Genomic DNA, 21,180 nt, shown 5'->3' with positions numbered 1-21,180 from the left:
CCTCTCTATGGGCCGAACATTTCTCTGGGACAGGATATCCAGCGAGTAACGTGTTGTTCCAAACCATTGTGGGTCCAGAACAACTGACGACTACTGAAAGGAGGTCCTACTTTCCGACGTCCCTGGTGACATCATCAAAACCATTAGAATGTTGTCTTAAAAACATAGTGACATCGTAGTATACAGCTTGGAACTCGATCTACCTTCATTAAGGCCTATCAAACTCCAATTCGGCGTCCACATTTCCAGGAAACGAGAGGAATGCATCCGGCACAGGCCATATGCTAGGCGGCGCTGCAGTATCCTCGGAGCCTGGAATGGCGGCGAACGCATCCAGTTCCTGGGGAAATGATGAGAAGAACCCGTCAAATGAAGGAATACTGCCTGGATTGTTTGGCGACTCAGCCGCTATTGGAGATGGAAAAGCTTCCGAGATCAAAGGACCTAGGCGCCAGAGCTTGGCCCATTTCTGGAATTGGTCATAACCTGTCCCAGATGATTCTCCTAGGTGGCTTCGTTCGCCGAGATCGAGCTGCTGCCGAGCACGCTCAAGCGCTTCAATTACTGCAATCTCCGACCGAGCCGACTCCAGTCCTACACAGATCTGGCGGATTAGGCCCATTCCTCGCGTTAGGGCACCGCCTATCGGTTCTGACGACCCGCTGAGAAGCTGCGCAATCAAGGCCAGCAAAGCTGTGCGGCACGAACTGAACTCTGTGTATGACACGCGCGCGAGTCCGATCGAGTCATGCAGCAGCTGACAAAGGTCGATGATTCTTATGGCTGCTTGTGTGCAGTTTCGCGAGAACGTCTCAACTAACCCTGTACGACCACCCTCTTTTTCTGATCCGTATCCACCGCTATCCGCGGCCTCGTTTTGTAGAAAGATAAAAGGCCGACCCATGTAAATAAGTGCAGTAGTGTAGTTTAGCTCAAGGTGCACATTGGACCGAAATAAGGGCCCGGCCGGATCAAGGTCGCGGCAGTGCAATGTTTTCGGGAGCGAGTCCCACCACCTGCTCAACTCCATCCTCAGGTTGCATAATTGGCGCAGATAGGCATCTTGATGACTACGCGGACATCGTCGCAGCCGTAGGATAATTTGGGCCACTTTTTCAAGCCTTTTGGTCAAGTGGATGGCCGCCGTGACATTCGGTAGATTCGAAATACCGCTGGGTTGGCGCAGCTCAACCAGATCAGCAGGCATGTCGGCGTCTGTTTCAGAGGGAGACACGGATACAGGACGGCCATGGAGGATGCTGATACGGCTGTGCTACTGTGAGCCCGGTTTCACACGACGTAGACTAGTGCCTCACCTTTCAAGGGAATACGCTGTCCACCACAAACGGTTCCGCCATTCCACTATCACTGGCGAAACCGACGGCGTAATATGCTTCCGGTGCATTCCGTTCTGGATGGCCATCTTAATGGCTAGGCCGTAGTACGTGTAGGCCAATCCTGCGGTATCAATCGGCAACATATACACGCCCAGTAATAGAAAGGCCTGCACAGTCTCAAGTGAGGCGGTGGTGATGAGATCAGGGATCAAATGACACGAGAACCGATATAGATCCATCCCGATGCGGTCGTCAGGAATGTCTTCCGAAAAAGGAGGCTTCTCCTTCGAGGAAGTCTGCATGTATGCAAATTGAGTGCCAATCGCAAATGTCATTAACAGGGTACAAATCCAACCCGCATCGTCGATCATAAGCGGCCTGTCGACAGAATAATAGTAGTCCATCTTCTCCCGAAAGACTGACTCGGGGAAATAGAAATAGTTTGTCTGTGCATACTCGAGGAATGTATTGGTAAGGAATTCGGCAACAGGACGAGGTGGTAAGTATCCTATGGCGGAGGCGACACACGAACTGGCCGACTGCAGGCCAGTAGCGCGAAAGAATCCATCCGAGGGATTTAAGCCCTGAACAATCCGTCAGCGGTGCCATGGGTGAATGCAATTTGAGGAGCACATGCATCTTTCTGTCCTTTAGGGATACCCAAGCTCTGTAGACGTCGGCGGATCATTTTAGAGAAATTCCAGTGCGACAATTCCCCTGAATAGTCTGATGCGAGGCCAGTTAACGGCTGCCCTTATGAACAGTGTCTTGGACATACGCATGGTGTTCGTTGACAATGGCTCCAACGAATAGCTCTCCGGTGTCTGGTCTTCATCCTCCACCCCTCGCGTCTCTGGAGGAGTCCCGCGATACCGTCCGCTTTCCAGCAGGTCCGCGGTCTCCTCTAGCCGAGCGGGATCGAGCGAGACGTCCTCGCCTAGGAAGTGACGTATAATGCGCTCCATTTGAAACTCACGCTGCGACGGTACTGCAGACATACTTGTCGGCTTTGGTCGAGTATCTTCGAAGTGGCAGGTGCGGTTGTATTGCTGGCAGCGTGCGCAGGGCGGGCCGCCACCATGGCCTACAGCTCCGAGGCCTGATCAGTCGAGGGACTAGGAATCGTGGGTGCAACAAATCATGACGGTGAAAGTACATTTTTCCTTGTGTTGGCGACAAGGGAGGCATCTATGAGTTAAGTAAGTGTCAATGGCTATGTTGTAGCTTGGATGGAACGAAGGAGCATACGCGCGGGCGGCTCTCTTGCGGAGCGCATCAGGGACTCGCGGTCGCTTCTGGCGACCAGGTCGACGTGGGGGTGGTGTGTCCATCGTAGGTATAGTATGGGGCACCGCCCATTATGCCGGAGCTAACAATCGCGAACCATTGAATTATCGGGGGAGAAAAGAAGAAAGCGATGATGGAGATGATTAGCGGAAGCGGGGAATCCCTGCCTCAGAAGGGGTTGCGGTCAAGTCACATGCCCGAAGCTTTCCGCAACCATCGGAGCTCTGTTTGTAGTGATTCCCTTTGCTAGGGTACTGTACCATAGTTTTCATTCTTTAATTGATTGTGAGGGAATCTACATGGTATTCCTGCGAGATCCGGTTCCCTGAAAAGTGGACATGCATTAATGGCCATGATCGGGTTACAGAACCTAGCATACTACTGTGGAGCAGTTATATGAACGCGCAATTGAAAGGGTCCAGCTTAACATTTACCTCCTATTTGATAACGATACCATGCATATAGACCCTGCTCCCCTGATATTCAGTACATACGACCACAGGGTGTGGAAAATAGGGCTTCCCGTCCGCTCAGCCGTACTCAAGCCACACGCCGGGAGGTTAGTAGTTGGGTGGGTGACCACCAGCGAATCCCTTCTGTTGTATGTATTCTTCTCTTTTTGCCTTTTTTTTTTTGTTTAACCCAATTTTCTTCTCTATCTGGTCTAACAAATGAAGTTTTAATACTCAAAGACACAGTCAGGTAAATGGTGAAACAGCGGTGATTGTTCTGGTCCCATCCTTGGCACAGCGATGATAATGTTACCACATCTCGTATCGTCCAGGATGATTTGCATTAACAGAGCGCTTATCTTTCGGGCAGTCTGGCCTCTTTAACTCGATCTCCGTGAATTACCTTTTGAAATCCACCACAAACACATCCACAATACCAGGGCCACACCCGAGAGCCCAAGAATGAAAGGCTGCAGAATCTGGACCCCTCTGGCTTCTGCGACTGCACCAATCGCCGATGGCATCAATGCTGCTCCAGCCCCTCCGATCGCCGAGGCAAACCCGATCGAGCTCACGTGCAGTGATTGGGGAAGCAGCTTGGTGGCCACTGCAATGAGGACCGGGAATAGAGGGCCAAGAAAGAAGCCTTGCAGAGAGACCGCGACTGCCGACACGTTGAAGTTTGGCACGAGCCAGAAGATGAAGCCGGAGATTATCGCCAACACGGAATATAGCTGCAGAAAGTGAGCATGAGCGAAGAACGAACTCACTGATCAAGGTGGAAAGGGTGAGAGATGACATACTGTAACTGCCGGTTCTTCGCCTATCATCGACGTAACAAATCCGAGGAAAATGCGGCCACAGGTGATGCCCAGCCAGAATCCTGTAACAGCCATGCCGCTGGCAAACGGGTTACCGTGGCGTATCTGCATCATGAAGACCACTGTCCATCCGCCCAAAGCGACTTCAATGCCGACGTAAATGAGCAGGAAGAGCGCGCAGATCCAAGTCACCCGAGCATAGGGCTGTTGGAAAAGAGCACGTTTCAAGCTACCATGTTCGCTGTCATCGGAATCATCGCCCGCTCCTCTGGCGATCGGTCTATCATCCCAGAAGGCGATGGTGCAGACAACAGCTTCCATAGTAGCGCACACAGCCTATATCCATATGAGCAAGTAGCGGAGGTAGTAGACATCGGAAGGCGGTACCATAATAGTGTAAAAGTAGAACCATGGAACATTGGCCTTGGTTACCAGTCCGGACACGATCAATGGGCTTAGCACAGCTCCCAGCCCATACAAACCATGCAGCATCCCCAGTAACTCATTCGAGCGAGACAGGCTGCTTATCCAAGCGTTCCATCCTGAGTCTGCTAGTCCATTGCCGAACCCAGACAGCACAAAAGATACCACAACGATAGGGAATCGAGGATGCAAGGAGACGATACTAAACGTTAGCAAGTGGCAGGCCGCTGAAATGAAAGCGACACCGCGACGACCCACTTGGACGTGGACTTCGCTGTTCAGGAGTGCCGCAAGCGTGTAACCACAAATGGGAGATAGGAATAGAAGCGAAACGGTGCCGTGTGAGATGTCGTAGTATTTTTCAAGCTTTCTAGTCAATAGCTCATCTACAACAGGATGGCGAGATTGCACTTACGTAGGGAATCAAAGGCTGGACGAGTGTTAGTTTCAATAACGGCAAGTCTGTTCTTCTCTACAGTCCTTACCCCATATGCTGCATCACCCGCACCCATGATCAGAAATGTCCAGAAGACAGCTAGAATTTTTAGAACATTGGAGCCGGGTCCCTGCCGCCGTTTACTGTGGCCCAGCGGATGCTCAACATCGTCTGGATGAGGGTGTTGAGGTCTGTGCCCTAGCAAGGGGCTGTCGACTGTGGACATTGCGTTGCCCTCCAAGGAGAATAGAATTTAGATTATGATATTGAGACTGCGTTAATGGAGCTATTAAATCCCGGTTGTGGTTTAGGATGCACTGGTGCTGGAGAGTTGGAAAATTTTGAGGTGATATGTTAGTCTAGCTGGCTGGCAAACTGATAACCAACCCCGCAGACCCTCTAATAAGCGCCCGTGCTACCGTGCATTAATAATTGAGTGGTTGGTTGATTGGCGTGTCATGCAGCATGGATCCACTATTAGTACTGATGGGATGCCGAGATAATCAGCGCGAGTAGGGCCAGTTGGGGTCTCTTACGAGCTGCTTTCTTTGTTGTGATCGGATCTAAATCAAAACAAGGTTATCCCGCTGATCAAAAGTCTTTTTGACATTGTATGAGGGTATGAAAACATGGACCAGCCGGTTTCGGGAGAGTTGAAGCAAACATTTCACGGAAAAGGGATAATCACGAAGGACGTGACTTGCCATCTGGCGCGGAAGAGAGCGGTGTATCCGTCAATAAGACTAAGAGTCGGTGTAACAGAGACACTTTTTGCCCCATCTATAGATCACTCATATTGTTATTCCGCGAAGCAAGAATGTACCTGAATAATGAAGCAGCATTTTTAGTATTTTGTAATTTGGCCGAAGACAGATCCTGTTCACCACGCTTATGCATAATCTGTGTTGTAGTGATGCTTTTCTGCGAGCAAGTCCCGATGGCTGCACCACATGCAAAACCAATTTATTACAGGATGGCTTCACAGACTCTCTTGCGCTAGACAGTCTTCCAGGTAACTGCGTGAACACACAATCATAGCCCAGTGTACTTGCGACTCTTTGGATGTCATTAACATAGAATGAATTATGCCATTTATCCACTTACCCCAAACCAGTTTAGGCTTCTAACTCTGCACTCGGTACTGCAGGGACTGTATAACTCTGGGGACAGCAGTTATAGATTTATCCGCCGGCATTCCTGGACCCATATTTTCCCGCTCTTACGGGAGCATCTGGTAAGCATCACTAAGCGTATACCACTAAACCATTATGCGATAGATTTGCAGCAGAAGAGTCTGTATCTCCACTTGCAGGCACCCGCGTCTGACATGCCGCGATTTGGCTGGATGCCAGACTCTCGTCGGAATAACCCTCTTTGGGTCTAATGTGATGGTCTCATGTACTTTGTGCAACGTGAGAGACTACAGTGCACCAGATAAGGGTCTAGACGGCATGATGCACACCGGTATCAGAGAATTAACGTCCAAAAAGAAAATGCACATGGTACTGATTTATATCCTTAACTGCCATCTCATCTCATTAACATGTACAATGCTCATGTGAAACTCTCAATGTATTCGAAACATAATCTTGAAGGGTCCTATGGAGATTGGGATGCCTTGTGATTCGTTAGTATGGTTTTGAGGATGATCCTAAGTATATAAATAATATATATATTGACCGGGCTTGTTGCAACAATATGAAGCAAGTAGCCACAAGTGTATCCCGACCTATACGAAAATCAGTCTACATTACTCTGGATTCATATTCTCTGATTACCTAGCACTTAAGTAGCTTTTGTATCAGTAAATACTGCCATCATATGGCGAAAAAATCAATTAAGTTCTGCCAATTGAGGCGGTGGTGGGGCTCCACCGAACTAAGCGGACGCTCATCATAGTGACGTATCCAATTATCGGTTTACGCATAGGGTACAACATCACCAACAATAACCTTAATTTACTTTCGAGATGGCAAATGTATGTGAGAAAAAATTTACTGTTCACTTGTTTCATTGCCGCTAGCCTATCTGGCTATTGTGTAGCTAGTGTGTCGGGAAGCTCGCAACTGCTAGAAGAGTCAACTTGTCGGGTCTCTTTTATGTGGGAAGTCAAATCGTCAAAGGAGGTACTACCGGCATCAAATAGGTCGGAAGGAGATATTTTCAAAAGATATTCCAGTCGTTTGTAGAGAAATTGACAGATTGTACGTATGACTATCAGGCATGACATTTTATGGAGCAACACATAATTACCTCACACTTGGAAAGACGAGTCTCAATCCAGCCCCCAGACAACTGCTTCGCCCACTTTACGTAGCTATGCACCTTGTTAGTAAATAGGATCTACTCTCAGGATTGTCCTCAAGGGGAAGTTTTGATACCCCTATCCCGCTACATTCATAGCGTTTGACAAAGCGGCTAGAGCGTTGCTTGATACTATCGATATATAGCATCAGCATGACATCTATCTTAAAGAAACATCATCAGCATACACAGTATGTGGATATAGATCGTCTTGCAAATTGCGCTAGGTATGCATGAAGTCTTCACCTACCTTGGAGATGGCTTCACGGATTACTATTTTCGGAAGTGATCAGGGTCGCCATTACGAACTTTACCAGATCAGGCCCACAGACAGTTCATCTCATTCATTGCAGATGAACACATGTTTATAGTCATGATGATATCAATCTAGTCGACGATCAAGTACATAGAAACCTCTGGGATAAGCATATAAGCCACGTCTTCCTCTAAATTCGATGGTCCATTCATTCCACCAGACAACATCTAGCAACATACCACCACTGCAACTACTGTACTATTATAGATCCGCACACTCACAATCACAATGGGCCGCACTTATCGTACTCACCACCCCAAATTCGCCCCTGGAAACACCGTCAACTTGCGCAGTTATCGCCGCAGCCTGCCCTTCCAGCGCGATGACGAGGGTAACATCACCGGCTACGACAAGCTCCTGAACGATTCTCGCAAAAATGTCGAACACTACGATTCATCCGGCACCCTATACGCGAATGCCACGGAAGCACTACAGGGTGACCGGTTCTACGTTGAGCAAGGTGACAATGGATACCGGTTCAAGGAGACCGAGACGGGAAAATATCTAGCTCTGAAGGGACAGTATGTAGTGCCCACATACCTACCTTGGCACGGCACGAGCTGACTACTATGGTATTTCTACTAGTTGGATTGGACTCGATGATGAAGGAACCGATCTCTGGTTCGAGGAGTGGCCAAAGGAGGAAGGCAGGTATATCATCACGCCGCGAGGCGATAATATCTATCCTGGGGATGGACCAGGATATCATTTGTGGTTTGAGGGGGCGCCCGATGCGGTGTTTCGGAATGGTGACGATGATTTGAATGTCAAGGGGGAGGGGCAGCATGCGATCTTTTGGGTTGATACTTTGGTGGGGCTGTAAACGGTTGAGCTTCCTTCTACTGTAAAAGAGAGGTGCTCCATATCATATCATACATGAGAGATGAAACATGAAGTCTGCAAAGAGACTATGAGGAATGATTACTACAGTTTCATATGTGATCGAACATGTACCTGTGTGATTAAATGACCACTAGAAATACTCCCAAGCATCCAGATTGTAAGCACAGTAGCAAGATTAGTTACTCACTAGATATATATTAGGTTGATAATCATATCACGGGGGCTATAAACATCTGGCCAATCAATCCATATGTTTGTCTACAAAAATCTGATACAATACTATCAATGTATTGCAATGGGTGTTATCAGCCTCCTCTGGCTACCATGAGCCTAGAAATAAAATCTGCACTGAAAACTTTATCTTACCGGTGTCATATGTGGACTCAACAGGCTATAGTAAATGACCACAAAGAGATAGGACGAACGTGGAATTCGTTCCCCCTTGCAGCAAGTATGGACATAAATAAATCATGGCCATGCATAACCAGCCTCACATGCAACGACACCAGCCACGATGATGGCGTAGGCAACAGCGTTCTTCCAGAGCCGAGGAGAGCGTGAGACCCTGGGGGATGGTGGTGGTCCGGGGTGATTGGATGACGGGGGGGAGCTTGGGTGGGTCCCGCCAGCCTTAAGGGGCGCTTCCAGGCCTTGGCGCTTCCAGGCGAGGTACAGCTTTGGGGAGAGCGCAATTTCATCCTGGAGGAGTGACCAGTAAGCGTCTCCCCAGTATCCCTGCCGGAACTCTTGGCGGCTTGGCTCAGTTCTCCTGAATGAGGAAGAATGAGAGAAATGGCAGGTAATCTGACCCAAGTGATGCTCCACTTTCCCGCCCGACGGGGCAGGGTGTGCTTGGCGCCACCATCACCATAAGCGTGGTTGTTATTGTGGTAGGTTGCGGATGCGCCCGCCCGCACTGGCAGGCCCATGGAGTATAGAGGTGTGTTGTGTTACCTGACCTGGGTTCGATATGTATCTATCTATTCTTAGCGCCAATGTTGTCTTCCTCCCAAGCCAATACTTTGGGCTCGGCACGGGGATCTTCCATGCTCTTTCTCGATGGCTGATTCACTTTCATCTGAGCGCACATCCAATCGCACCCTCGGCGGTGGATCGCACCCCAGCAAAATTTGCAGGGCCAAGATCCGCCAGCTCGTCTGGTGTCTGTCCGCAGGGCTGACGGACTTTGGCCAGCAATGCGTCTGCCTGCCTGGCGCCCTGAGCGGATTCCGTGGATTCCGGCTATATAACTCCTGAGCTCCCCCGCTGGTCCACTGGCCACCATTGTGTGACCCCATACAATACTTTCTTCTGTCCAGATCATAGAACAGACAGAACCACAACCATGTCCTACCAGCAGCAACCGCCTCCCCAGGGATAGTATGTACCTTCCGAACACTATGAATGTTTGTCCGAGCTCAGAAACTAACGCTGTCTGTTTCATAGCTACCCTCCTCCTGGTGGCCAGTACCCTCCTCCCCAGCCCATGCAATATGCGCCTCCCCAACAAGAACCCTCCAAGGACCGTGGCTGCTTGACCACCTGTCTCATCACGATGTGCTGCTGCTTCCTCTGCGAGGAATGGTGCGAGTGCTGTCTCGAAGCCGCCGAATGTTGTTGTTGTGGTTGTTAGTATCGTGATGATGGCTTTGTTTTAATTTTCTTATGTGCAAGGCGCTGTGATTGGGATTATACCTGGATCGACCGCACTTGGGTGATTGCATTATACTACTGTCTATACTATTTTATATGTTACCATGTCAATGATCATTGTTTTCTGTGACTCATGTTGGTTTCATGCTTTGTCCCCATTACTACTAACTAGAGTACGGATTGAACTCATTGACAAACACATTCCGAGGCTTGCTCAATGAGCTGGGTCCTCTCTTCAGGAAAGCTCCGTCTCTTTTGCTGCCGACAATGCCACCTGCGTCGCGGTTCCACACCGTCTGTCCGCGGAGAATGGTGTATCGAGGCCAGTTGGTGAACCCCATGCCCTCAAACGGCGTGTAGTCGATATCGTGGTGCAGCATGTCGTTGGACAGTTGGAATGGTGTCATGACCGATGTGCCGTTGGAGGCAGCCTGCTCTGGCGTGGGATACCAAATCGTGAGATCCGCGTCAAAACCGGGCTGGATTGTTCCCTTCGTGCTCCCAAGTCCATAAAGCTTGGCTGGGTTCGAGCTGGTCAGCTCGACAAATTTCTGGATGGATATGCGCCCGGTGAGCACACCGCCGCAGAACATCGTGGGCAGTCGCGTCTCCAGCCCCGGCAGTCCATTCGGGATCTGGGTGAAGCTAGACGTGCCCTTCTTCTTGCCGAGGGGGTGATCGAATCTACCTGGTCAGCAATGATCTACATAATCACAGGTGGTACTCACTTAGATGGTGCGTGGTCGCTGGAGACTGTTGTGAAGGTTGAGTTGGCCAAGCCCGCCCACATCGCCTCCAGGTCCATCGGATCTTCTCGCAGCGCTGGTGAGCACACGCATTTGGCACCTTCAAAGTTCTTCCCCTTTAGGCGCTCGCTTGTGAAGAACAGATAGTGAGGGCAGGTCTCCGCGTGGACTGGCAGCAACCGCGTCTGGGCCGCCCGCACATGTGCCGCAGCCAGCTTGGAGGACATGTGCACAATCAGGATGGGAACATCGGCCAGCTCGGATAGAGAAATGACGCGATATGTCGCCTCATCCTCTGCAATGTTGGGACGCGCCAGAGCGTGACCATATGGCTCGGTACGGCGGCGCGCCTCTAGTTTCTCCGTCATCCACTGGATCATCTCATGGTTCTCGGCGTGAACCATCGTTGTCATCCCCAGCCGACGGGTCGACTCCATGACATCCAGAATCTCGCCATCCCCAAGTCGCATTGGTTGATAAGTCATGTATAGCTTTACAGAACTGATACCACTGCTGACTAGCACTGGCAGCTCTTCATCGAGGATGTTAGGGGTGGGATTTGTCAGGATGAGATGGAAGCCGTAGTCGCAGTAAGCCTGGCCGTTGGCTCTTCGATGATACTCCTCGACTACGGGAAACAGACTCTCGTCGGTCCGTTTTTGACTCGCAAAGGCTAAAACCGTTGTTGTCCCACCTGCGATAGCTGAGCGAGTCCCCGACTCCCAGGTATCACCGGTCGGGGAGTTATCCTGCTGCAGGTGTACATGGCTGTCGACACCACCTGGCGTCACATATGCGCCCTCTGCATCGAGTGTTGCTGCACTGGGGAATAGTGCTGGGAGATTCTGTCCAAGAAGGACAATCTTGCCGCCAGAGATGGCGATATCTTGGTTGGGGACTACATCGGAGGCGGTGGCCTGCTGGTGTGAGCGATGTTTCTGGAGGGTAGCATGGCACGTACCACTGTAGCGTTGATGATAATCAGGTCGATTCCTGGAGTAGCTTTCATTGTGACGACGTATACAGTTGTTCTAGATCTGTGAATATCACAGAGAGACTCCGGATAATAAATCACCATCGTTATCGCCTCCACCGTACTAATACTACTGAAGGTCATCGGATCGGCCGACGATAAGATTGACTCCCAGATAGCGATAGGGTCTACCCCGACCTTCCTAATCAAGCCAACTCGACAACGATCACGCGGAAATATATCCGGACAAACCAAGAAGTATATCTGCACCTACCATTTGCCTGCTACTTCTACCGAGGGATACAGATTCCCCAACTTACCCCTCAACACTCCCCCCTCACTGGTATACCACACAATCATTGAGCATCATGCCTCGCACCGTCCGCCTCGCCGCCGCCCAAATGGGCACGACCAACAAATGGTCCTCGCGCGAAGAAACCCTAACCCGGATGATAAACCTTCTCAAGGATGCCGCCAACCAAGGAGCAAAACTGGTCCTATTCCCTGAAATCGCCTTCACCACATTCTTCCCCCGATACCTGATCGTCGACGAAGCCGAGCTAGAAGATTGGTTCGAGCACGGAGATATCCTGACCGCGCCGCGCACAAAGGCACTCTTCGACACAGCCCACACTCTATCCGTGGACATCATCGTCGGCTTCGCGGAAGCTACCGACACAGGCGAGCACTTCAACAGCTGCGTGTACTACCACGCCACGACAGGGTCGATTCTGTCCAGATACCGCAAGGTCCATCTCCCTGGTGACGTGGAGCCACTTCCTGATCCGAAAGCCGTGAATCAGCTCGAGAAGCGGTACTTCAAGCCGGGGAATCTGGGATTCCAGGCTTTCCGTGTGCCGGGCCTCCTCTCCCCGTCACTATCACAACATCAAGAAGGTGAAAAGGATGTAGACCCCATCCTCGGAATGATGATCTGCAATGACCGCCGCTGGGCAGAATCCTGGCGCGAATATGGCCTGCAAGGTGTCGAAATCGTCGCCTGTGGATATAATACCAATGGCTTTGCGCCGCAGTTCTGGGGCCAGTCGGCGGATATGACTCCCGAGGAAGCGGAGGAGTTGTCCCTGTTTCATCATAAACTAGTCATGCAGTGCCATAGCTACACGAATGCGTGTTTCAGTGTTAGTGCTGCACGCTGTGGGCTTGACGATGGGGAGTATCCCCTCATCGCGGGGTCGGGTATTGTTGACCCCGAGGGGAGGATTATTGCTGAGGCGAAGACGAAGGGGGATGAGGTTATCATTGCGGACTGTGATTTGGGGCTTTGTCGCGCTGGGAAGACCCGTACGTTTGATTTTGCGAGACATCGCAGAATTGAGCATTATGGGAGGATTACGGGACAGACGGGGGTGGTGGAGCCACCGTCCACTACCAGCTCGGATGTTATCGTCCCAAAGACGGAGAAGAAAGGGAAGATAAGGGTCCTCCTGATTAACCCCAACTCCACACCCTCCATGACAGATACTTGCATCTCTATGGTGAAACCGACCCTCCCCCCAGACGTCGAAGTTGTCCCCTTCACTGCTCCCATCCCTGCCCCGTCGGCAATTGAGGGGTCCCTCGATGCTGTTCTGTCCGCTGCCGCTGCCGTCAGGGCTATTCTGCCTATCGCAGATCAGTACGATGCATTCCTGGTTGCGTGCTTTAGCGATCACCCGCTCGTGTATGCCCTGAGAGAAGATCTATCCGCCCCAGTTATTGGGATAATGGAGGCCGGGTTGATGGCTGCTAGGACAGTTGGAGGGAGGTTCGGGGTGGTGGTGACTTCACAGAGGTCAAAGGTTATTCATGCCGATGCGGTGAGAAAGTTCGGAATGGATGGGGTATGTGCTGGTGTGGAGGCATGTGGGATGGGGGTTTTGGAGCTGGATAAGGGTAGTGCTGATGGCGGGAAGGATGTAATTGGGGCGATGTGTGGTGCGGCGAAGAGGTTGGTGGATGGTGCTGGTGCGGATGTTATTGTCCTGGGGTGCGCAGGAATGGTGAAGTTGAAGGGGGCGGTGGAGGAGGCTGTTGGAGGTAATGGGGATGTGCAGGTTGTGGATGGGGTTGTGGCTGGGGTGCAGCATCTTGTTGGGTTGGTGCGGATGGGAGTGAAGACTGCGAAGAAGGGGGCGTACGCGAGTTCTAAGGCGGGGAGGTTGGCGAGGGGACAGGAATATCTCTGATAGTAATTTATTCAGTTGTAGTTAAGTACCTGTGTTGGAATGATAATCTATCTAGTGTGATATCCCACTTAGTGTGCAGAACTCTCGACCTCCTTGGTAGTCACCTCTACTCCCTCCCAGATACCTCCCTCGTCGTCATCCACTGCTACTGGCCACACCTTGCAAAGGCCCCAATACACCCCTCCTGACACGACAATACTGACCAACCAACTCAGCGAATACAGATACACTGCGCCGACCGGCACGCCACTCTGCCCACAGGCATTCGCTAGACCAGGCAAATTCGGGGCAATCCCGCAGATGAAGGCCGCAAAAGCGCGGAGGTTGAATCCCCGCGTAAAAAAGTGCGTACCTCGCGGATCGTAGAGAGAGTGTACGCGCAGCTGTCGTCTCCGGATGACCCAGTAGTCCACTATAATGATACCGGCTAAGGACCCAAGGAAGAGAGAATAGCCGCCTAGGAAGGAAGAGAAGGATGCCGCGCTGCATAAAGGTTAGACTTGACCGTTTAAAGGGAAAGATGTCATACTCTTCCTGGATGTACCATGGACAGCTCAGAATGCTGAGCACCGCGCAAACATATGCACCTCGTCGTGCGTTGATGTACCGGGGAAACCAAAGGGATAGATCATTTGAAAAAGACACACTATTTGCAGACAGATTCGTCCCTATGGCTGCCAGAGACCAGCACAACGCGGCGAAGAACTGTGCGGCACGGTTGTTCCACAGCGCTGCCACCTGTAGCGGATTCCAGGTCTGCACGCCATAGATAATCTCGCTGGCGGAGGTTACCGTTGCACCGAGAACGCCGCAGAGCGAAACCAGAACTATCAAACCTAAAGCTTGCGTCCAGATAATTTGGCGAGGTGAGTGCGCGTACCGCGTAAAGTCGGGCATATTCAACGCAAGGGTGGCTTTAGGGCCGATGGCACTGGTTACGCATTGCAGAAAAACCACTGCCACTGGTGTCCCGTCGGTAATCTGGCTAGGTTTAGAGAAGACGGGACCGAATCCGTGGGCAGTGGCGACGGCCCAGATAAACAAGGCCAGGCCGAAGATGGGCATGATGACCATCTTAACTAAAAATAGATAGCGGAGCTGAGGAATGTTGAGGTATAAGAGCGGGAGTTGGACGATAATGGCCAGAAAGAAGCAAAGCAGTTGAGCGGAAGTTATAGGCCCCGAACTCGGGAGATGGTTGGGTAGATGTTCGAAAGATGGCCAGATGGCACTTATCATCGACGAGATGCATTCTCCGGTTTGGTAGGTCTGAGTGCCGAACCAGATAATGGCGACGAGCCCGCGGACTGAGCTGGTCAGACAGATTTGGTCGATAAATTGAGGATGGCTTACTGAGGACGGCAAAATAACTCCCTCGCATGCCGTAGCTGGCACGGGTGAGGATAGGAAAGTTGATGCCATATATAGAACCCACGTATCTGTTTCTGTTAGATGGCTCTCTGTGATTGTTTGGACACCAACCCATCGAGCACCACTGGGATGTACACGAGCATGTGGCCGATAACCACTGCCGCGATCGCCAGACCCGCGTTTAACCCCTTTGACACCGATGTGGACGTGACTGGCCGATTAGTGAAATTCATTTATGCATAGAGGAGGCCTACCCTGGTACATGCTGATTGAGAATGCTTCCGAAATCCAAAACCCAGTCAAACTGACCCATCCCCAAGTCCGCCGGGCTGAATTCCGTGGAATAGGATCCAGATCGGCATTGGAGTCGACTCCCGACACCACCTCCCCATGTTTGACTTGTAGCCGCTGCTTCAGACCCATTGTGCGCGTTGAATGGGCTGTTGAGGTTTCGGCAAGGGGCCGTTATTTGAGGCCGCTTCCATTCTTGGTGCAGATAAGAAGTCGGATCGGCCGATGATAAGTGACGGGTGTGACGAGTCAGGGAAGCTGCGTGGCCACCATTGGGACGCGGGATTGCAAGTTACCGGCGCTATCGGGAGTTAATCTGGCAATGATATCAACTGCCGCTCGGACTGCCAGCCACAGCACTGGCAGTGGTATTTGCCTTTGCAAAACAGCTCAGTGGAGTCTCATGTAACCTGCTCAGCAAATCAAGATTAGGAGATAACGTTTGATAACGACCTGCAGCAAATTGAACAATGGCAATTTTCAAGGCTTCAAGGAAGATAAGTCGGCAGCCAAAAATGCTATTCAATATGACATGTCACTGGCACTAGTACTGCATAAACCTTATTTACCAGAATGTTAACCAACGAGACTATATCTTGGACTGCTTCAACTTCCTCTCTCCCGCCTGATAGACCTTCACCAATTGTCGAACGGCCAGGTCAAGCAAAACATCCTCACTACCGCCCGGAATCCGGGCAGCTGGTACCTCTCGGAGAATCGACTCGACCAGCTCGCCCTGTCCGCTTTGCGTCAATCCGGCTCCTCCAAACAGGAGAACCGCGCACTGCGCACACTCATTCAACACCATTCCTGCCTTGGCCTTGGAGAGGGCAGTGATTCCACCCAGCTTGCGATCTCCTTCTTCCTTGGGAAGATGGCACAATTGGTAAAGGAGCTGCTCGACAAAGGCCCCCAACGTTTCCAACTCAGCGCCCGCCCTAGCCAGACGGTTTCGGACAACTGGCTGGTCCATGAGCGTTTTGCCAAAGGCCTCTCGCTTCAGACAGTATTGGAAGGCGGTGGACAGGGCCACGCGAGCCTGGCGAGTGATGCCGACCGCGATCGAAAGGCGTTCGTGGTTGAAATTCGTCATGATCATTCGCATGCCGTCTCCTTCTCGGCCGACCAAATTCTCCACAGGCACCTTGACTTCGTCCAATTCAATGTAGGTGGTTCCACTGGTAATCGGGCCGGTAACCTTGAGCGGGCGCATCGTGACGCCGGGGTGTCCCTTCAATGGAACGAGCAGGACGGAGAGACCAGACGCTCCTGGGCCACCGGAGCGAACAGCCATGGTCGCAAAGTCGGACCAGATCCCGTTGGTGATCCACTTCTTCGCACCATTGACCAGGTAATACTTTCCATCGGGCGTCTTGGTGGCTGTCGTGGTGATGTTGGCAACATCGCTGCCTGCCTCCGGCTCTGTAATCGCGATGCAGCAGCGTTTGCGACCAGTCAAAAGATCCGGGAGAAAGCGTTCCTGCAACTGCTGGCTGCCATACTTCAGAATAGGTGGAATTGCAAAATTGAAGCCGGCGTTCAGGGATGAACCCGGCCCAGCCATACCGGCTCGCGCCATCTGAAGTTGTCAGTCATACCCTATGGCGTGCCCAGGATACCTACCTCGTCGAAATAAATTCCCGTGTACATGTAGTCCCAGTGCTCCACCTTGACTCCCAGGATGTCGGCGATTCCCAAGCGCTTCAGCCAGTCCACGGGCAAGGGTGCGCCGATGTTCGGGAGTAGCATATTATGCTTGCAGAACGTGTGGAAGACATGCTCGGGAACCTGCCCGGCCTTCTCATACTCGGCAGCATGGCTGTGGAGGTGTTCCCAGAAGAAATCGCGACAGGCTTTTTGAAAGCGACGATGGCCCGGCGAGTAGTAGGGCGAAGGGAGACCGCAGAGATATGGCGGCTCCGAAAATGGAATTGGGTTAGAAGACAGCTGCGACATATTGCTGTTGTCGTAGTGATTATTTGGGAACACCTCCGTGGATACGTTTAGAGTCAATGGAGTGAGATATCTAGAAGGAGCTGTTGAGCAAGGAGGCATATGCGGTATATCCGAGCCGGGTTAGCCATCCCCGCATTGGCAATCAGCCTCGGTCAAGGCTCATCCGAGGTCAGTCACGTGCCCACCGGGCCGTAAGAAGAGAAAGATCAACATCATGAGTTTCTCAGAAGTTGTTGCTTGTGAGTAGAAGAAGAGGGAGGGTGAATGTGACGCGGACCGATCTGAAGGTGTCCTTCATCGTGGAAGACTACTAAGTAGGCAACTTCCACTGCAACTCCAGCATCTGCACCGACCGGGGATTGGGTTCGGCCGGATCGCGGACAAGCTTGGGGAGCCAATTGGTCCTTGCTCAGGGACCGAATCACCACCGGAAATAATAAGAGATCCCCGACTGAGCTATATCTCTCGCATCGAGTGAGCCAGGGGCAGATGCGATAAGGGTGAAGGACAGCCAATCCAGCCGGTGCCGTTGGGCCTGCCATCGGGGATAGGTGCATTAGTATAGTCGGTGGTGGTTGTCGGTCCTGCGCCCAATGAGTCCGGGATATCCCTGACTGAAAAAGGATGTCTCATTCGGTGCGTTAGTCCATGTCTTCTATGCCTTAGGACGGTTAGATAGAATGCCAGGGTGCCTGTCTGCGCCCCGCCTGTAAATTGGCTGGAGGGGATAGACCATCTGCTCCACGAAGGACCTGCATGAGAAGTGCCAAACCTGAGTATCTCACATCGAATCGCGTTGGGCACACCGATCTGATTATATATCTTCCTCCACCGGCATTCCACTTCCGACTGGTAGCTGAATCATGAATTGCTTGTCTGCTCGATTCCTTGTTTCACATCGGATATCTGGTGTCAAATGAAAAGGTGGAAAAGCGAGTCTCAGCTGGAGATCCATAATGAACTCTGCTGATTGGCGGATAGCCGAAATCCGCTGCGGAGCAATTAGTCATGTGCCGTTGGTCGGTCACGCCGAGGCCTGTCCCAGTTGGGATAAGTGCGATCACGGGGCCCACGAGATCCCAAATGAACGAGACCCAAAAGGGCAACGCAACAAAGGTGGCATGATTCACATTCAGTGAGGAAAGAGTGAGGGACATCTCAGCCCATCCCTGCTGCTATAACATACCCAAACTACTACTGTTACTACACCCTGCTTGCGACTGTTCTAGACACGCTGCGATCGACATAGTACATATTATGTATTGTCCGGGAGTGTAGCACACAAGCGAGCTGACACTGCCGGCTACAGGAGCAACACCTTTGCATCAGCTGAATGCCCAGGTGGTCGCCATCCTGCCTGCATCATAGAGCCGATCCTGATGCCAAGAAGCTGACGGACAGTTCGTTCCTTCGAGGGGACCAGCACAGACCGGCACGATCACAATTGGCTGCGAGCGGCGAATCATGACTGGGACGGGACTTCCGACCTCTCCGACGTATTGGATCCTACGCGATGGGATCGTTAGCGGGTCCACTCCGGCCAAACGGGCCCTCTGATGCCCTTGGACGTCCAGGGATCGCGACGGCGCAGCTGAACACTGGAGTCTGGGCCACCGTCGCGGAATCACCCTGGTGGGGACGCAATTCGTTGACTTAATATACGTGAACTTATTGTCTCCATACACAGCCCACCATTGGTCCCCCCCTTCCCCCCCAATCAATCGCTTCCACAATGGACGCTGGCAGTCAGCCTTCAGCATCCTTGCCTAGTCGGATCACACCTTGCAAAACTCTGCCGCGGAGTTCCACGCATGCGGGTAAAGTAGTGGACCACCCTGTCAACAGGCCTCAAGCGTTGGATGACGGCACAGTTTCGGAATGACAAGCAGCTGTGCCAATCGCATGGCACGTCAGCCGCAGTCGGCTTCTCCATCGGTTTGGCGCAATCGGAGGCGCATGCTGGCCCAAAATCCTGCCAGGGGTCATTGGGCCGGCTAAATATAAGGACTCTGGGGGAGGGCTGGTCAGCAACACACTTTGCATCTTTATCACCATCAAACCAAGAGCGTGCAAGCCAGTTCTACCCTTGCTGACGTTCCGTGTACCATTCCATACCCATTGCAGTCTACACATTCCATAGATTATCCACTGCTAGTCTGATCCACCATGGGTTCACTGTCTCCTGTACAGGATGGCATCAAGCAGGTGACGCGGAAGGAATTATACACCGATTTCAGTAAACGGATGGATTTTCTGCGTTTGTTCCTGGACTTCACAGACGGTATGATCTAGTCTGGTGATGGATGGGACAGGTGGCTGATTACTACTCCAGATGATATTATCGTCTTTAACAAAGGCGCCAAATTCCTAAAGGCGGCCTTACCAGTACTGACTCACCGTCTATACGCTAAAATGCTCGACTTCGACATAACCGCACGCGCGTTGCGGGTTCGAAGCACTGAATCAGACGCCCAGGTAGATGAATACTTCACTCTGGACGGTCCACATGTGCAGCGCAGGAAAATCTTCTGGAAGTGGTATTTGACCCGATTGTTTTCCGACCCCAGCCGACTCGAATATTGGGAGTACCTGGATAAGGTTGGGTAAGTCCACTGAGCTGATCTCTTCATTCAGACCCTCGTGAACAAAGCCGGGAAGATGTACTGATTGCATATCCGGGATTCAGAAAGATGCACACAGGTAAAATCTTGATGCACCCACTAAAGATCGAGTACATGCATATGAACACGTGCCTGGGGTACGTCAAGGAGCTCGCATACGAAACAATATCCGGACATCCGGAGATGTCATATCCGTTCAAGTTTGCTCTAATCAGAGCGTTCAACAAAATCATGACCATCCAAAACGACCTCATCTCGAGGTGTTATATCCGCGAAGGTCAGGAGTTTGACCATCATTCTCCAAGCCCAGGTGAAGCACCGACCACAGGAGGAGCGCCGCCACACACCGACACTGGTTCGAGTACCGACTCCTGTGTTTCAGACACAAGGTCCACCGCAGATACCCGATCGAGTACCGATTCCCGATCTATCCCCGACCCCCAATCTTACGCGGACATTCAACCCAACCCGGATGCGCGGTCATTACCCGAGACCAGGCCCAATACTGGTGGTGGGTCAACCGCGGAGACGGGGTCCATCGCAGAGTCTCGTTCCAATGTCGACACGTGTTCCATACCGGATTCTACCGCAAACAGTGAAACATCATCCATGGCGAATGAGAGGCAGCTGCATCCCCGGTGCTTAGTCCCTGGTCTGAGTCAATCGAGACCCACTTCCTCGAAAGGGTCTGTTCCCAGTCTACGAGATCGCAGCGCCAGTTTCGATTTATCGCGGGTACGAACTGCAAGTGACTCAATAAGCTCCTACGATCCGCCGTCCACGGCGGGTAGTAGCCAGCGGCTCGGTCCTAGTTATGCGGGCACGGCAACCGGGTTCACCTCGCCGTTTACCGTGGACCAGCTGGGGCAATCGTTCGAGACGAAGATCTGGTCAGCAAAACCTAAACAAAAGTGGTTCAAAGCGTCTGAATAGTTGGTATTGGCTTTCCTTTGATTCCCCATGCTTTTATTTTTGAATTGTCTTCACAGCCGGGTGGCGTTTCATGCTTGGCGGATTATATCTATACCTTTGCGGCTGGTGTGTATATATTTTGAGTCTCATCTGGATAAAACATTACGAAACTTACTGAAGAATCCACATATAATCACTGTCTAAATCAATGCACATTGTTGTAGAGTCCTTTCCCCTAGCGCTTCCAGG

At 51.6% G+C, this 21,180-nt stretch overlaps 9 protein-coding genes across 9 annotated transcripts; 3 read left to right on the top strand and 6 right to left on the bottom strand.

Moving 5' to 3' along the window:
• Nucleotides 1–208: 208 nt before the first annotated feature.
• BO79DRAFT_237754 (Zn(II)2Cys6 transcription factor) lies at nt 209–2,668 on the bottom strand (the record flags this gene model as incomplete). Its single annotated transcript, XM_025684733.1, has 6 exons — nt 209–1,268; nt 1,317–1,921; nt 1,975–2,063; nt 2,116–2,421; nt 2,494–2,525; nt 2,586–2,668. 6 exons carry the CDS (start codon nt 2,666–2,668, stop codon nt 209–211), a joined length of 2,175 nt encoding a protein of 724 aa, XP_025539350.1.
• A 613-nt stretch (nt 2,669–3,281) lies between these two features.
• On the bottom strand, nt 3,282–5,172 carry BO79DRAFT_173295 (MFS transporter). The gene is made up of 6 exons (XM_025679674.1): nt 5,140–5,172; nt 4,806–4,991; nt 4,736–4,750; nt 4,285–4,686; nt 3,880–4,233; nt 3,282–3,810 (listed from the first exon to the last, which is right to left on the bottom strand). The coding sequence occupies exons 2-6, from the start codon at nt 4,980–4,982 to the stop codon at nt 3,457–3,459; spliced, it is 1,302 nt and encodes a 433-aa protein (XP_025539349.1). The 5' UTR covers nt 4,983–4,991; nt 5,140–5,172; the 3' UTR covers nt 3,282–3,456.
• A 2,432-nt stretch (nt 5,173–7,604) lies between these two features.
• BO79DRAFT_255176 (uncharacterized protein) lies at nt 7,605–8,199 on the top strand (the record flags this gene model as incomplete). Its single annotated transcript, XM_025686115.1, has 2 exons — nt 7,605–7,897; nt 7,962–8,199. 2 exons carry the CDS (start codon nt 7,605–7,607, stop codon nt 8,197–8,199), a joined length of 531 nt encoding a protein of 176 aa, XP_025539348.1.
• Nucleotides 8,200–8,687: 488 nt separating this feature from the next.
• Nucleotides 8,688–9,148, bottom strand: BO79DRAFT_255175 (uncharacterized protein; the record flags this gene model as incomplete). The annotated part of the gene is made up of 2 exons (XM_025686114.1): nt 8,688–8,918; nt 9,029–9,148. 2 exons carry the CDS (start codon nt 9,146–9,148, stop codon nt 8,688–8,690), a joined length of 351 nt encoding a protein of 116 aa, XP_025539347.1.
• Nucleotides 9,149–10,036: 888 nt separating this feature from the next.
• On the bottom strand, nt 10,037–11,627 carry BO79DRAFT_217831 (hydantoinase/dihydropyrimidinase family protein; the record flags this gene model as incomplete). The annotated part of the gene is made up of 3 exons (XM_025683386.1): nt 10,037–10,556; nt 10,601–11,535; nt 11,580–11,627. The coding sequence occupies 3 exons, from the start codon at nt 11,625–11,627 to the stop codon at nt 10,037–10,039; spliced, it is 1,503 nt and encodes a 500-aa protein (XP_025539346.1).
• A 332-nt stretch (nt 11,628–11,959) lies between these two features.
• Nucleotides 11,960–13,780, top strand: BO79DRAFT_148285 (carbon-nitrogen hydrolase; the record flags this gene model as incomplete). The annotated part of the gene is made up of 2 exons (XM_025678539.1): nt 11,960–12,443; nt 12,489–13,780. The coding sequence occupies 2 exons, from the start codon at nt 11,960–11,962 to the stop codon at nt 13,778–13,780; spliced, it is 1,776 nt and encodes a 591-aa protein (XP_025539345.1).
• Nucleotides 13,781–13,848: 68 nt separating this feature from the next.
• On the bottom strand, nt 13,849–15,574 carry BO79DRAFT_265736 (nucleobase cation symporter-1 family protein; the record flags this gene model as incomplete). The annotated part of the gene is made up of 5 exons (XM_025686903.1): nt 13,849–14,237; nt 14,281–15,087; nt 15,134–15,219; nt 15,263–15,362; nt 15,406–15,574. 5 exons carry the CDS (start codon nt 15,572–15,574, stop codon nt 13,849–13,851), a joined length of 1,551 nt encoding a protein of 516 aa, XP_025539344.1.
• A 391-nt stretch (nt 15,575–15,965) lies between these two features.
• On the bottom strand, nt 15,966–17,398 carry BO79DRAFT_237751 (acyl-CoA dehydrogenase family protein; the record flags this gene model as incomplete). The annotated part of the gene is made up of 2 exons (XM_025684732.1): nt 15,966–17,021; nt 17,066–17,398. 2 exons carry the CDS (start codon nt 17,396–17,398, stop codon nt 16,032–16,034), a joined length of 1,323 nt encoding a protein of 440 aa, XP_025539343.1. The 3' UTR covers nt 15,966–16,031.
• A 2,049-nt stretch (nt 17,399–19,447) lies between these two features.
• Nucleotides 19,448–21,102, top strand: BO79DRAFT_195026 (uncharacterized protein). The gene is made up of 3 exons (XM_025681100.1): nt 19,448–19,679; nt 19,731–20,001; nt 20,085–21,102. Exons 1-3 carry the CDS (start codon nt 19,565–19,567, stop codon nt 20,950–20,952), a joined length of 1,254 nt encoding a protein of 417 aa, XP_025539342.1. The 5' UTR covers nt 19,448–19,564; the 3' UTR covers nt 20,953–21,102.
• Nucleotides 21,103–21,180: the final 78 nt, after the last annotated feature.

Source organism: Aspergillus costaricaensis, assembly GCF_003184835.1.
Source record: "Aspergillus costaricaensis CBS 115574 unplaced genomic scaffold BO79scaffold_16, whole genome shotgun sequence".
NCBI lineage: Eukaryota > Fungi > Ascomycota > Eurotiomycetes > Eurotiales > Aspergillaceae > Aspergillus > Aspergillus costaricensis.
Note: the sequence above shows the minus strand (reverse complement) of the source record. Positions and strands in the feature narration are given on the sequence as shown.

Coding starts and splice junctions, on each gene's coding strand:
- BO79DRAFT_173295 (XM_025679674.1), bottom strand. CDS start 4,982: ATGTCCACAGTCGACAGCCCCTTGCTAGGGCACAGACCTCAACACCCT. Junction 4,234..4,284: donor TCTACTTTTACACTATTATG/GTACCGCCTTCC, acceptor ATATGGATATAG/GCTGTGTGCGCTACTATGGA. Junction 3,811..3,879: donor GCGAAGAACCGGCAGTTACA/GTATGTCATCTC, acceptor CACTTTCTGCAG/CTATATTCCGTGTTGGCGAT.
- BO79DRAFT_195026 (XM_025681100.1), top strand. CDS start 19,565: ATGGGTTCACTGTCTCCTGTACAGGATGGCATCAAGCAGGTGACGCGG. Junction 19,680..19,730: donor GTTCCTGGACTTCACAGACG/GTATGATCTAGT, acceptor TTACTACTCCAG/ATGATATTATCGTCTTTAAC. Junction 20,002..20,084: donor GAGTACCTGGATAAGGTTGG/GTAAGTCCACTG, acceptor TCCGGGATTCAG/AAAGATGCACACAGGTAAAA.